The sequence below is a fragment of the Telopea speciosissima genome, chromosome 3, assembly GCF_018873765.1.
Source record: "Telopea speciosissima isolate NSW1024214 ecotype Mountain lineage chromosome 3, Tspe_v1, whole genome shotgun sequence".
Classification (NCBI taxonomy): Eukaryota; Viridiplantae; Streptophyta; class Magnoliopsida; order Proteales; family Proteaceae; genus Telopea; species Telopea speciosissima.
The window spans coordinates 9,641,138-9,655,574 of NC_057918.1; the positions used below are offsets into that span (position 1 = coordinate 9,641,138).

The following is a 14,437-nucleotide window of genomic DNA, read 5'->3' on the forward strand; positions in this document are numbered from 1 at the left end:
ACCCTTTCACGCAGCAAATGGTCAATTATTCCACATTGACAAAATTTCCAGAAACCCCATTTCTATCTGATTGTTCCCCACAAAGTCTTCATCCCTTCCAGACAAAGACCTTATAGGTTTTGATATTCTGCACCAGCTTTCCAACCTCCACTGGTCCTCATTTGGTCTTGAATACAAAAATTATTCCCTACCTAGGATTCAAATTTCTAACTTTTTTCTAACGTTGGGCTGATGTAGAGCAAGGTTAGATCTGTTCTGTTAAGAGGTAACCATTCTCTTGTTTCTTGTTGACAGATTTGGTCCCACTTTTAGCTAAAACTTACTATATAAAACTAGATTGGGTCCAACCTTAGGCCCAGGGATATATTGCTTCTTGCCTGTTTCAGTCCATCCACTTTCTAGACACGACTCTTGGTTTGAGTATTAATCTAGCATCATTCTAGTCATAGGAAATCCTTTCCATTCTCCACTTGAACTAGGACTCTTTTAGATAAGCTTTATTTAATGCCTTCCATCTCTGCCTTCACTTCCATGTTACTTAATAATTTGAATGGATTTAGCAGAAGGTGGTTAGAATTTCTTAGTTTTGTTACACTTCTTTTCTTCCATTTTTGTCAATGAATGCCTACACAAGACCAAATCAATGTTAATAGGGTAATTGGCAGTGGCTTCATGGTTCAACCTGAAAGCCAAGGGCCAGGTGCTACATAAGTATAGCCTTGGAAATGCTCACTGGTTGTTGGAGTTGAAGCTGGCGAGTCGTCCGGAGGTTCTGATGTCCAACACTTGTCAAAATTGGCTGTACAATCTCTCCCACTCACGTCTGGCTTGAATTTGGGTTCCAATTGTCTTGATTCCAATTTCTTCCAATTGATTGGTCGGAACCATTTATGGTTCTTGATTTCAACCTCTCCACCAGGACCATTACCTAATCTCCTCGATGGCTCCTTTTGTAGCAGCTGAAAAGCAGAGATACAAAATCAAAATAACCCTAAACTTGAACTCACAGAACAAGAGGAATCCATTGAAGCACCTGCTTACCCCTTTGAGTAAAGAGTGGGCTTCGGTGCTTAGGTATGAGGGAAGTTTCATTTTTTCGCTGATGATTCTCTGCTGAAGCTTCTGTCTGTTTGCATGCGTGAAAGGTGGCTGAAAGAACAAAAACTAATTTCAACACAACCAGAACCACATGCATATGTTAAAGGAAGATTATTTAAGCTTCAAAGAGAGACTGCTATCTTTTTTTTTTCATATATTTTTGGGAAGCAAAGAGACGCCACCATCATTGAATCATGTTGTATTGGAAAATCCGATGTAACTGTTCGCTAGATCCTAGAACAGTGTACAGATTGTGTAAGTCCAGACATATACTATAAGCTACTCCTGTTACCTTTTTTGGGTTCAAGTAGGAAAACCTTTCCCCAAAACAAAATTAATTTCAAGGACCCATGCTTGTAAGGAGACTTAAACACAAGACAATATTTTTTTTCTTCTTCCTGTTAAGCTGTTGTTCTGTAATTTGTTTAACTATATTTTATATGACAAGCAAAAAAGATGCAACAGTCCCCTAGATATGCAGCACATCAACAATTTCCAATATTAAACAATATGCTTACCTGCCCTGTCAACATTTCATACAACAGTATCCCTAAACTCCACCAATCTGCTTCTTTGTTGTGCCCTTTACGCAGTAGAATTTCTGGAGCCATGTATTCTGTGGTACCACACAAAGAATTCGTCCTGGTGGATTCATCCATTTCCTTTGACAATCCAAAATCAGTTAGCATAACCTGCATAAAGATCCAAGTTATAAGCATAAAACAAATGATTTAAAATGAATACGCAGACAATGAAAAAGGGTATTCCATGATTTTGGTGTATGTGCCAGCGACAGCATTGGATGTATGGGCATGGTCTTACATGCCCGTCTGCATCCATAAGAATATTTTCAGGTTTAAGATCCCGATGCACGATCCCGTTGTTGTGAAGATGCGAAACAGCAGAAACTATCTCAGCGGTATAAACCCTTGCCTGGTCCTCGCTACCCAAGACATACCCAAAAGTAAAATTAAAAGATGAACAATACACCATGTCCAGTAGTTCAATGGCTTAGAGAAAGATACCTGAAGATTCCCTGTCGATAAAGATGATAGAAGAGATGCCCACCATTTATGAAGTCCAGGATCAGATAGAGTTTAGATTTTGTCTGTAAAATCAAACAAAATAAAGCATATGATAAATAATCTCATGCTTTTTTTTTGTGAGACGGGTGGGGGTTGGGGGGTGGCACACAGACAAAGATGGGCGGAAGAGGTAATGAAAAAGCCTATTCTCATAGTACATGTCAAATGAGATCCACATTGAAACTGGATGCCTGAAGTAAATGTAAATCAGATTAACTGAAGACATTAATCTTTAGATTCCATTTGATGAAGAAAAGCATATTCATGTCCATAAGCAAATATGTAATCCCATATGAATCAATCACCTAAAACAATATGAGCATATAGTATCGAATTCCTAGCCAATCTTTTTTCTTCCTGTGGATAAAAAACAATTTTATTGATTAGAAAAAGCAGAACATAGAGGTACAAATGATAGAAGTACATAGAATACAACAACAGAAACAATAACACCAGCATCCTCCTCAGAGAACCCACACCCTTGATCCATCCACTACAACTATGGACTGAAACTACATATCACAATGGATTGGAATCCCCAAACAGATTCAGGGCCTTATCACCCCTTGCTTAGCAAAATTACCTGCAACGTCATTGCACTTCTTGGCTGCCAGCAGAATGCAATATTAGCTTGGACCAGAAGCAGCCACATATGCCTTATTAGGTGATTATATTGCCAAGGAGCTTCTCTTGAATCTGTCATTAATCACATTTGCAGAACATCCTACTATTGCATTAATCCATTCTTTCCTCAACAAGAAAATAATTCCAGTTTTTTAGAGCTATCGATTCTGCTCTAGCAGAGACTCCTGCACCAGTGGGCCCTGAAAAAACTCCAACCACACTTCCATCCCACAATCTGATCATTTCCCCAATACCTGAGGGCCCATGGTTCCCAAGGTAGCATCCATCCATATTGAGCTTACCTAGACCTTCGGGAGGCAACTGCAAGGTTGATATCCTTCTCAATTTCCTATATCTCATGAAAAGGAGAGATAGCAATCTCTAAAGAATCGGCTTGCAGGGATTTCTTCAAACAAATCATCAGTTTGAGCCCAATCTACATTTGATTCTTTCAATCACCTCAATGACTTTCGCTTGCTTACCTCCTTACCAAAAATTTGAAAAGCATCGAATGATACTACCTTTCTTCTTCATACACTTCCTTTCCAGATCAAGTAACCACAGTCTAAAACTGCCAACCCCAACTACTCAAAATGACCAACATATCACCACTAGGTCATTAACTTTAATTATATAGAGACTGAAAAATAGCAAGTGCATCCTTCTTGGTACAAATTTATATATATGAGATGAAATATCCTTTCATCAATAAATCCAAAATTATTCATTCATCTGGAGAATTCTTTGAGAAATGAGTTGATGAATTCATCAATCAAACATACTCCCTAGGTAGCTTGCATTGACTGCCAGCCAAGTGGACTTGATCTCTGCTAAAAATACCACATTTACTTTTAATATCTAAATATTTTAACTCTAGTAATCATAATGAAGGATCATTTGTCACATGCATTTCTCTATCCTAGAAGTGGCATTCCCAAACAAGTCCCTTATGGTCTCTTTAATCAAGCATACCTCCTATTATGTTTACTATGTTTATTTTTAGAATGATAAAACAGTCTCTTTGCCCCCAACTTACTTTAAGAACAATTCCACAATTATGCATTCTACCACAATTCTATTCTTCCACATTTAAGGGCATTCTCTCTCTCTTTCTCTAGTCTCCGCTCGAACCAACATATTCAGTTTCAATATATTTAGTGTTACTTTCTCTGGTCCTTGCTCACACCACCATATTTCCTTTCAAGTTTCAATTTACTAAGGTGTCTAAATCAGAATCTCCCGCCCCCAACTGAATCATATGTGATATGATATTAATGCTTTAGGTGATCTATGAGGCAGACCAAAACTTGGAAGTTGAAATCATAAAGTGAAACAATAAAATAATCTAATCATCGTATAAGATAAGTCCAATTTTAAGGTCTTTCATGTTCTGTTAATTTCATTGAAATGAAACTGATAGAATGCCATTACTGCAAGGAAACTGACAAATAGTCCAAAGTGATCAGAATCTGCGCTTCACAACAAGTCCTTTATAGTCTCTTTAAAGAACAATTGCCACAATTATGCATTCTACCACTACTTTTTTCTTCTACATAATAGACCATTCTCTCTCTCTCTGGTCCTCGCTCATGATGCGAACCAAAACTTGGAAGTTGAAATCATAAAGTGGTCGAATTGGATTTTCAATTTAAACAAGATAAGTCAAATCTTAAGGTCTTTAATGTTTGGTTAATTTGAATGGAAAAAAAAAATAGACACCACGACTTCAAGGAAACAGGAAACTGACAAGTAGTCCAAAGTAATTAGAATCTGGGCTTCACAAATCAGAATGTACCTGGAAGGAATACCGAAGCTGCACGATGAAAGGATGCACAACCTTGGTGAGTATATCCCTCTCAGCCTTCATGTAATCGACATGGTTCTTCTTTATAATGGTATCCTTCCTCATCATCTTCATCGCAAATATCACATCGTCTCCACCAATTTCTCCGCCGCCGCTATTCTTCTTCCTCACCAGGAAAACCTTACCGAAAGACCCCCGCCCAACAAGTCTCAAAATCTCGAAATCCCCAGGGCCCGTCTTACCGGTCCCCATGCCATTCTCTTCCTTCTGCTTCTTGGCCTTCTCGGGCTCATTTTCTACCTGTTCATCAGAGTTTTGGGAACCGCTGTTTTCTCCATCGAAGGTCTTAAAGGAGAGGGATCTGGAAGTAGCAAGTCGAGGCGAGGGGCCCAAAAAGGAATGGGATCGGCTGTGTATGACTTCTGGCTCTCCAATTTCAAGGAAAGGTGAGGGAGAAGAAGAAGAAGACGCAGCGTGAGTGGCCTGAGGACCGAATACGTCGGAGAAATCGAAATCTTCACCGGGTGTGGATACTGAGGGAGGGATACTAAGCTTACCGAGCTTGGCTGCCAGAATCGACTGGATAGTCTTCTTCTGAGCCGAAGATACCATCTCTCTCCGAGTTCTCTGATCCAAGAGAGACTCAATTCAACTCCAATTGAGTTGGAGAAGAGATTGGGATTCAGAAAGAAAAAAATTAATGGGGCAGCTGAGAAACAGATGAACAATACTAAAACGAGTAAATTTTCGGCGGAAATGAAGACAAAAGGGAACACTGGTGTATCGTCATAACTGGGAAAAAGTAAACAATTATGCAAATCTTTATTTCTGCAGAATATTCGATCTGAGAAACTCATCGATTTATAATTTATGGCACCGATCATACAAAAAAAAATAAGGATAATTTACACATATCACCCCTGAGGTTTGACGAAAATATAGTTTTATCCTCTTAATTTTGAATAATTCTACATACCCCTGAGATTTACAAACGTTAACACGTAAACTCATTCTGTCTGTTGATCACTAACAACGTTAAAAATACGATATAAACTGACAAAATTGTCCTTGGCAATTGGGTTTCAAAACCCTTTCAACCATTTGCGCACCTGCAACTCTTCGTCCTCTCCAATCATGACCACGACATTGATTGTTTATAGCTTTGTAATATCCAACCCTTCTGTTCCACAGCTCTGTATCTTTTCTGAACATTTCTTTTGTGATTCCGGTCACACTTCCGCTACTAATCCTCGAAGAAGTTGCATTCAATCTCTGTGGCCATTTAGCCAGCTGACCTCCGGCGACTTCGCTAATGTCAAAAACTTCTGGTAATGGGGTTATGCAAGTCCCCAATTTGGTGTACCTGTAGCAAAGATTGAAGCTTTGTAAGTTTTTTTTTGTCATTTAAGCATGAATAAGATGGGTTAGATTTGAAACAACAGCAGAACATACCGAGCCTTGTCGGGGTTTTGTGACGCCTTGCAGAATTGGGGCTTTCCGGCCACCTTGCGATTCTTTTTACAATGGATGTGGCTAGTGAGTTTCTGCCAGATAGCAATGTCACCCTTCTGGACAAGTTTGTTCCAACAAAGGCTCTTGGCTACAGCTTCGATCTGAGATTGCTCTGCATTAAGGTCCTCTTCTGTTCTCTCCCAGCCTTTCCAGTGTTTTTGCCAGTTGATTGGTGGCCCTGACAGAATCCAGTAACCACCAAGGCGAGAACTCTATCCACTTCAATCAGGTATAGCCCATCTGGTTTCCAAACCCAACTGGGGACAACAATGAGAATCAATAAGAAAAAAAAATTCAGAAATGTGCGAGAGAGAGAGAGAGAAAGCGAGAACTACCATATTGACCCCAGGGGATGAGACAACGAGAGCAGTGAGCCAAGTCGAATGCCCAGGATGGGTAAGAAGTCTGATGGAAGCCAATTCTCCGATTAACGCCGGAACGCCTCATTCGAGTGCGAATTGCACTTGAGCTTCATGGGTGTCTCTTGGTGCGAACGACATTGTCAAGATGTTAAGTTATAAAAGGTAAGCTCCCCAGCTTGCAACGTGCAAAAGATTCAATCAAGGCAAATCTGAATCCATCCATAATCACAAAATCGTGATTTGGTATTTTTCCCCAATTCAACGCCGTGGTAGCAGGTAAGCTCTCCAGCTTGCAACCTGCAAAACCCAATTTGCCAAGGGCAATTTTGTCAGTTTACATCGTATATTTTACGTTGTTAGTGATCAACTGATGGAATGAGTAAAAAAATCTAATCGCCCACCGTGGGGCTCGAACCCACGACCACAAGGTTAAGAGCCTTGCGCTCTACCAACTGAGCTAGACGGGCTTAGATATTATAGTTAGAGCGATTATGTTACGTGTTTGTTTATTGATCATCTTAGATTATCTTTGTCCACTGTCCAGTTCTATTCTGGAGCCTCGACTGCTAGTTCCAACAATCCCACGACCACCCCTTTCGATCTTCAAGTTCAAGACTGCTAGATTCATGTAAAGTTAATGGCGTTTTAAGTCGTTTTTTTATCTTACTACACATACAGAATGTTCAGCTTATTTAGCAAGAAATTATTCTGTTTCAGGTGGTCTGGAGATTCATCAACTCCTTCTCTTTTTGATTCAAAACTCGTCTCTTGGATTTAATTCAAACGCAACAGACCAACCATCTTTCACGGTAGATTATCTTCATAAGCTCATGTTGGTTTGTCGCCAGAAATCCAGAATCAGCTCGCAAAGCAACCTAAAACTAATTAAGACCACCACCATAAAACCAGACTGTCTCCTCCCACTAAGTTCATCAGCTGGAAGCCATACCCATCACTATTCTCTGCGGATCTTGAGTTCTTGACACAATCTTGAACCCCCCCCCCCCCACACCCCCTTTCCTGCAACTCCGGCTCCACCCTTGCTGCCGGCTCAACCCATCTCCCCGTCTCCACTCATGCTCTCTCTCTCTCTTGGCCAATCAATCCCCATCTTCCCTTCTCTAATCTCTCTCGATGATGATAGGTAGAGATCCCATCATCTGCATCTCATTTCTTTCTCCTCTGCGAAAAAGTACCGTCAATGACTTTCGATTCCAATCCGTCTATATCTTTCTAAAGCTGAAATCTTTTTTCCCATCTTTTTCCAAGATTTTAACTTTTGTCTCCTCCTCACGGTAGCTACCCTGATCTCTATTGTCAAATTCTCTCGTCTCCATTAGGGATAGTTTCTCCTCCAAATTCTCTCGTTCCAGTAGAGAAGATTTCTCCCTCTCAAGCTCTTCGACCTTCGCCTCCTTATTCAGATTCCTCCGTTTAAGCTCTTCTAATGCATCGTTCAACTTCCGTAGTTCCGCAGTCGCTTCATCGCTTTCTCACATCGAGGACACGAGATCATGCTGTAAGCAAGAGACTTGCGTTTCCAACTCAACCGCACGAGCCGAGATAACTTGCATAGCCTTCTTTTCTTCAGAGGACTGTTCGATCTCCCTCTGCAACCTTTTCCTTCTTGTCCTTCATCGCATCTCCATCAGTCCTCAATCTGATCTCTTCCATCAAATCCTTGATTCTCCCATCACTCTTCTCCTTCTCGCGTATCAATTCAAAATTCTCTTGTTCCAGGGTACTCATCTCATAAAGAGTTCTTTTGGTCAATCTATTTGGAAATCATTTTAATCCCGGGTTCACATGGGCACCATGCAGTCACAATTAGGAAGATGGGTTGCGCCGACAACAGGGGTGGCGGCGGAGTTGCAGGAAAGGGGTGGTGGCGGGGTTCTAGGGAAAAGGTCTCCTGGGTTGTGCCGGAAGTCGGGCTGGGGGCGGAATTGTTGGAAATGGAATGAAGTTCAGCGGACGGAGACATACTAACGGACTGGTGCTGTTTGTACTACATTTTAAACTGTAGAGGAGGTTCGTGTAATTTTTGAAAACACGGGAGAAGGGTGTGTAATTAGACCATAGTTCAGGAGATGGGATGGGTGTAAATTTCCCTTCTATTTTCCTTCACGCCTATCTAAGGGCATTTATGACAATACACATATGATGGGTAAGCATTTTCTCTTTGATTAATTACTCTATTGATTTATAAAGAGAGAGGAGTGGAAAGTGGGAAATACAGGCAGAGGCAGAGGAAGGAACGGAGGGTAGAAAAGCCATGGCGTCTTCAAAGCCACTGTTTTTCTTCCCAATCCCGGCCCTCCTTATAGCCATCTTCCTGCTCTTGAATTGTTCTTCATTCACGCGGGCAGCTTCACTATTAACAGACGAGAGGTACCTGGAGCTTCTCTAATTCTTTCTGTATTGGCTGTGGCGGTGATCGTTCTCGACAGTTTTGATCTTTGATTGCTGATATTGCAGTTTTGATTTGGTTTCCTTACTCATAGGGATAGAGAAAGACAAGGAGAACGAAGCGGTGAAGCAACAAGAGGACGCCTATTGCAGCAGAGTTTCAGGGAAACCCCGGAGGGGACTAACGCTACTTTTGATTGTTCTCCATCTGGGCCCTGTGTTGCCTGCCTCTACTCCGAAAAGGTGAGAAATTCCTTTCGGCGAATTCTTTTCTTGTTTGTTAATTAAAAATTCGCCCTAGTCTCTGGCACTGTAATTGATCCAAACACATGTAACTGATTCTAGAAAACGAGGCATCATTAGGCTTGTAACCAGATCTCTGGTGCTTTGGGCTTGATCCCAGCCAAAATGAAATTGACGTTGCGGTAAAAAAGCTTAATAGGGCATCCTCAAGCTGCGATTAGTACCCTTTCCTGCATATGCAAAATAAATCACGAAGTTGCATTTAATTAAGGTGATTAAGAAAGAACTCTGTAGCATAATTAATAACCTTATGTGCTTGCTTGCAGTGAATATGAAAGATTTGATCACACGTTAGGAAATGTGGTTTTGTGTGCCTTGCAATGTCTTGCTTGTTATACATGACCTAAGCACTCTTTAGAGTTTTCTGAGTATGAAAGTCATTTTGCGTGCAAACATATACTCTGTAACCACTGAAGAAGGTTATGGATGCATGTAAATGCTGGGCAACATTATTGATTATATTGTCAATGCGTACCTCTTTTGAAATATCAAAGTTTTGAGACAAGGAAGGGATCTTCTGTTAGCAGCATCCTAAAAGAATACATGTCATTGACTTAGCTACGGTGGCATAGAGTAGATCTTTTGTTTCCTTATTGCCATAGGGGGAAAAAAGTTTGGATTTAGAGGGAGCTGTGATGTGTAGCTCTAGAGGGTAGACCTCTGCACAACATTAAGGTTGCTTCATTGCAAACTAGTGGTCGTGGGTTTGAGTCGGGGAACAGCCTCTCTGTAAAGCGGCGGTTAAAGCTGTGTACATTATGACTCTCCCCAGACCCTGTGGTGGCGAGAGCCTCGTGTATTGGGTACCCCCTTTTGCAAAAGCATTACAAAAGAGAACTCATCATATATGAGCAGCAGGTGAAACAAATACTATTGAATGCGCTGGTGAGGAGGGAGTTATATGAGGCAAATTAGGGCTGGTGGAAGGGCAAAGGGAGCCAAAAATGGACATGGGTTGGACTAGTGAATAAAGATGTGATTAGCTTTAATTTTACAGAAAATATAGCCTTAAGTGGTGAAATAACAAAACATGATATGAGTAGTCAAAATTGAATAGCCTGCAGTTAAAATATCATTTTTATGTAGTCGCTGCATGTCATGTGTAGGGAATTTCGATTACTTTGATAAATAGGCAACTCTTACTGTCCTCCTTAGTATGTGTTATTTCATTGTACTCAGTTCCGGTTTGTAATTGTTGTTGTAGAGTGATGACAAGTACCATTGCAGTGAGACTGGATATCGCATCCCATTCAAATGTATTGAAAATCAACATGGTCCAAAGGTGGCAGAGAACACAAAATCCAAGAAAACACGATCTCTTTTGGAGAGCTCCTACAATGAAAAGGAAACCCATGAAATGTTGCCGGATGCAGATGAACATAGTTCTTCACTAATCCATAGAAGATTTTTGGGTGACTCATCCAAGTCGGAGGGTGGGAAACAAGCTTATATCACTTACAGGAGCTGTAAACCAAAAATAAATGAAGAAAGGTTGTCAGTGCTTGGTTTTGAGGTAACTAAATGTATTGTGTCGCTTTATTTTAACCAGATCTCTGACTAGCTTCTTCTGTATTTGCTGTTATCAGCATGTTACATATGTTTTCTCATTCTTTATTGAAAGAATCTCATGGAACTTTGTCAGCTGGTGATTACTGTTTTTGCAATAATTTTGTTTAATTTGAGCTAATTCTTTTCCTTGTTAATATTGACTCAAAGAACAAAGAAAAACTGCATGCAAGGATAGATCAGATCCACATTCATACTTGACATTTAAATTGTCGTTCCAGAAATAATGATTTAGGGTGGGATAGACATCTGTCAGTCTTTTTAGTTTGGGATTCAGTATATGGAAATTAGAAGATTATGCACCTTTGAGAGTACTTTAAGATTTGCATCATTTTCTCTTATGCAAACAAAAGAAGTTTTGTGTATGTATAACTTCCCTGTGTAGAGATTAGAATCTATATGCATCTTTCTGCCTTGTCTTTTGCAACCAATTCACAACCCATGCTAGGGAGCTAGAGCTGGCTGAGCAGCAGTGTTTTGCATATTCTCTTTAATATTCATGGTGCTGATCTGTGGCAATTTTCAGTATCTAGAACCTCAATCATCTATTTTCCTTAACTATGGTTACAATCATGTTTATGACTTTTTGACATTGGCTAGTATATACTTGAGTCACTTAATGGTGTACATTTCTTCAGATGGGTCTTGACTGCTTCTGTCGTGTTTTCTTCTCTGCAGGGTATTATGTTATGTTTGTTGTTTGTAAGTGGTTCATTTGTACACTTCAGACGTAAACGGACTGTTGCCATGCCTGGTACTGGACCAGTAAGAATACAAACCATCTCTAGATTCTGAGTCGGTAGACACAATCCTTCCAGGCAGACATCCTCGTGCAAAGCCATTTGTTATTAAAGAATTTACGAAGGAATGATGTCGAGAGCATCACCATGGAAGAAGCTGTGACTGTGTGGTTCTCTTAGCTTTCTTCATCCATTTCAGTATATGTTCACCATTTTGGCACAGAACTTTTTCCTTCAACCTTTTTCTCTTCTGTATTTTTTGCACACTTTTTGATTTCTTACTTCAAGAAAGGCATATGTTTACGTCGATATTCTCTGTAAGCCAACGATCCCAGTGTGCTGCTAAAGTGCTCTATAGTGCTGTTCTGGTAGAGCTCTCAGTTGGCTGAGGCATTGCTACAAGGCAAACATAGAGCTCCAAATGGCCTGGGTTTCATTCCAAAACTGAAACTGCGGTGTCAACCCACAGGTACAGGTGTGTATTCTAGGCAGTGCCCTTGTGAAGATTGGAAGTACTAGTAATCCAGTTCGGGAAGGGGCTGGGGTGATTGTCAACAATAAGTATTTGAAGTCAGGTGCAGCTCGGCAGCATGCAGCACAGAATAGAGCAATAATTTGGATTTCATGAAATATGAGGTAAATTATTTTCTTCTTTGGACAAGTTATATTGCTCAAATTAATCAATTTTGCAACCGTATTTCAGCAGATTACATAATTTTGCGTTGTCATTGATGTTAGATAGAATTTTTTAGTTAACTACAAATCATTGTTTACGTATAGATGCTCCCTAACCTCATGTTTGGGTAGGTTGTATGATCAAAGACTTAACAGATCCTGGAACCAATACAATGGGTTGACGGAGCTTGGGAGGTTTTTTTGTTTTTCAATTAAATTTGGGTGAGCTTGAGACTTACCCTCTAAACTGATATTTAAGCAAACAAGAGACCATGTTTTATCAGTTAGTGGAATACTGGACTGGATCTCTCTAAATCGTATTAAAGAGGTTCAGATCCCATGGTTGAAGAGATTCTCTCTTCACGATGGTTGGGGTAGAGAAACTGGGTCCTTCTATTCAAGGTAGCACCTTAATTTGGACGAAATTTTGCTAATGTTCCTGCTACAAGGCTGGCAGCCAAGGAAATGGGATCTTAAGGGGTATTTTAGAAAATACTAACCTGGGAGGGTATTTATGAACCCAAAAGGGAAGTGAATTATTCCATTTCCTTGGCTGTTACAGCAAAAATTTTCCCCCTTAATTTAGGGGTGAGATTTGGCGAATATCATATTCAATTCGCTGCCCGTGCCAATTTCCTCCAAATCCTCATATAGGGGTGGAAATGATCACCCGACCCCACCTTGGGCAGTGTGTTTGGGTAGAGGGCAAGGTGGTCATTTCTGCTCCTATGTGAGGAATTGGAGGAATTGGAGCGGGCAGCGAATTGGAGGGGATAACGATTTGAGATTCGGCTGATTTTGAATATCTTCTCCGATTTTTCTTTGAATGGACACAAAAGGTAGAAATGCAAATCATTCTTCCCTCCCTGCCCCTGAAAAAAATTAAAATTTGAAGACCTTGACCATTTTGTTTCATTCCATCTGAACACCTATAAGAACCAATGACAGTTATCCTATTCAATGAGTTTCTTGATCATTTATTTCACCTCAGCTGAGGTGGCAACAACAAAGGGTACAGGCAGTAGTAAAAACCAGAGCAGTCGCCTCTATTCTCATTATTCACTCTGCAAGAATAGTCGAGACTCGAAGAGAGCTGTTCTGAAGTAGATGATCAGATCAGGTCATGAGAAATCAATAAAAAGAGAACAAAAATCAGGTTTAGAAACAGTGTCTATTGCAAAGCTATCTTCGAGTTTGGAAACTTAGGAGTAATTTGTAATGTCTGGATCAGATAAATTAGGCTTCAGATCTGTGGAAACTTGGACAAATTGAATTTAATTGAGAGAAAAAGGCTGATGGGAGAAATCTTAGGTGTGTTTTTTGTCATCCCCAAGCTGAACCGGGCAGGCGCTTGATGCTTTCTTGTAAGTTTTCTACATGAGTCTGGACCCCATAACCGTTGGGGCTACGGACTGAACACCTACAAGCTAATCAGTGAGAAGATCACATAATTAAGCTTACTATCAAATCATTCATTTAACTATCCAACTGATTTTGTATAGTGGAACAACGAGATTAATGGAGGCAATGTTATAAATTTATTTTTCTATTCATAATCTCGTATTCATTAATTTGTAATAATTTTCTTTACAACCAGAAAAATTTTCACTAATTTAGAGACTAATGAATAATCAATTCACTTATTCATGACCTCATATTCAACGATTTTTTATCAGTTTCTTTCGATTCAATTTCCGTCATACCCCAATCCAAAACCAGTCTAATAAGGATCGAATCTAGGTTTTTTCAATCGATTTTAATCAAGATTATCAGTTTGGATTATTAGGTTTTGACAGTTTTTTTTGGGGTAAAAAACCAATATATTCAGAAAAACGAGTTACACTCCTGGAATCAGATTGAAAAAGCTCGGATAAATAAGGATCGAAAAATGACCAAGATGTCCTACCCGCAACAGTGCCCGTAGAGCATAAGTTGTAAGGACAAAAGGTGCACTTCACTTCAACATGGTTTCTAACAGTGTATGCAAGATATATGAGGGTGTTTTTAACATGCATGCATATGTAAGAGAGAGAGAGATTGTAGGGTAGGGGCCTTAGTCATGGGTAGGGCTGCAACAGGGTCGGGTTGGGCCGGGCTTTATAGAACCCTAGTCCAACCCTAAGTCCCCTTAGTTGGGCCCAGGCCCGACCCGATCCTGACTCAGGGCCAGAAAAATCCAACCCTGACCCGCCCTCAGGGTCGGGTCGGGCCGACCCTGATTGGCCCTGATCATGGGGAGGGGGAAAGAAATGCATGGGC

The 14,437-nt window shown here is 40.4% G+C and overlaps 2 protein-coding genes and 1 non-coding gene across 5 annotated transcripts; 1 reads left to right on the plus strand and 2 right to left on the minus strand.

Annotated features, from left to right (window-relative positions):
• Positions 1-523: 523 nt before the first annotated feature.
• LOC122656858 (serine/threonine-protein kinase AtPK2/AtPK19-like) lies at positions 524-5,313 on the minus strand. 2 transcript variants are annotated; one of them, XM_043851538.1, is made up of 6 exons: positions 4,603-5,313; positions 2,124-2,206; positions 1,921-2,041; positions 1,617-1,760; positions 1,042-1,149; positions 524-959 (listed from the first exon to the last, which is right to left on the minus strand). In XM_043851538.1, the coding sequence occupies exons 1-6, from the start codon at positions 5,221-5,223 to the stop codon at positions 678-680; spliced, it is 1,359 nt and encodes a 452-aa protein (XP_043707473.1). In that variant the 5' UTR covers positions 5,224-5,313; the 3' UTR covers positions 524-677. The 2 variants fall into 2 exon arrangements, with proteins under 2 accessions (XP_043707473.1, XP_043707471.1); XM_043851536.1 differs by having other exon boundaries at positions 1,617-1,790; positions 4,603-5,312.
• Positions 5,314-6,879: 1,566 nt separating this feature from the next.
• TRNAK-CUU lies at positions 6,880-6,952 on the minus strand. Its single transcript has one exon. It is a non-coding gene; the product is annotated as a tRNA-Lys (tRNA).
• A 1,755-nt stretch (positions 6,953-8,707) lies between these two features.
• Positions 8,708-11,830, plus strand: LOC122653536. Of its 2 annotated transcripts, none has more exons than XM_043847396.1 (4): positions 8,708-8,876; positions 8,990-9,137; positions 10,402-10,710; positions 11,442-11,830. In XM_043847396.1, exons 1-4 carry the CDS (start codon positions 8,761-8,763, stop codon positions 11,556-11,558), a joined length of 690 nt encoding a protein of 229 aa, XP_043703331.1. In that variant the 5' UTR covers positions 8,708-8,760; the 3' UTR covers positions 11,559-11,830. The 2 variants fall into 2 exon arrangements, with proteins under 2 accessions (XP_043703331.1, XP_043703330.1); XM_043847395.1 differs by having other exon boundaries at positions 8,710-8,876; positions 8,987-9,137.
• Positions 11,831-14,437: the final 2,607 nt, after the last annotated feature.

Bases quoted from the DNA above. Each gene is read 5' to 3' on its own strand.
- LOC122656858 (XM_043851536.1), bottom strand. From the start codon at position 5,223: ATGGTATCTTCGGCTCAGAAGAAGACTATCCAGTCGATTCTGGCAGCC. The intron at 2,207-4,602 runs GTACATTCTGAT...TTGATTTTACAG, and splicing joins AGCTTCGGTATTCCTTCCAG to ACAAAATCTAAACTCTATCT. The intron at 2,042-2,123 runs GTATCTTTCTCT...TGTCTTGGGTAG, and splicing joins TATCGACAGGGAATCTTCAG to CGAGGACCAGGCAAGGGTTT.
- LOC122653536 (XM_043847395.1), top strand. From the start codon at position 8,761: ATGGCGTCTTCAAAGCCACTGTTTTTCTTCCCAATCCCGGCCCTCCTT. The intron at 9,138-10,401 runs GTGAGAAATTCC...TTGTTGTTGTAG, and splicing joins CCTGCCTCTACTCCGAAAAG to AGTGATGACAAGTACCATTG. The intron at 10,711-11,441 runs GTAACTAAATGT...TCTTCTCTGCAG, and splicing joins TGTCAGTGCTTGGTTTTGAG to GGTATTATGTTATGTTTGTT.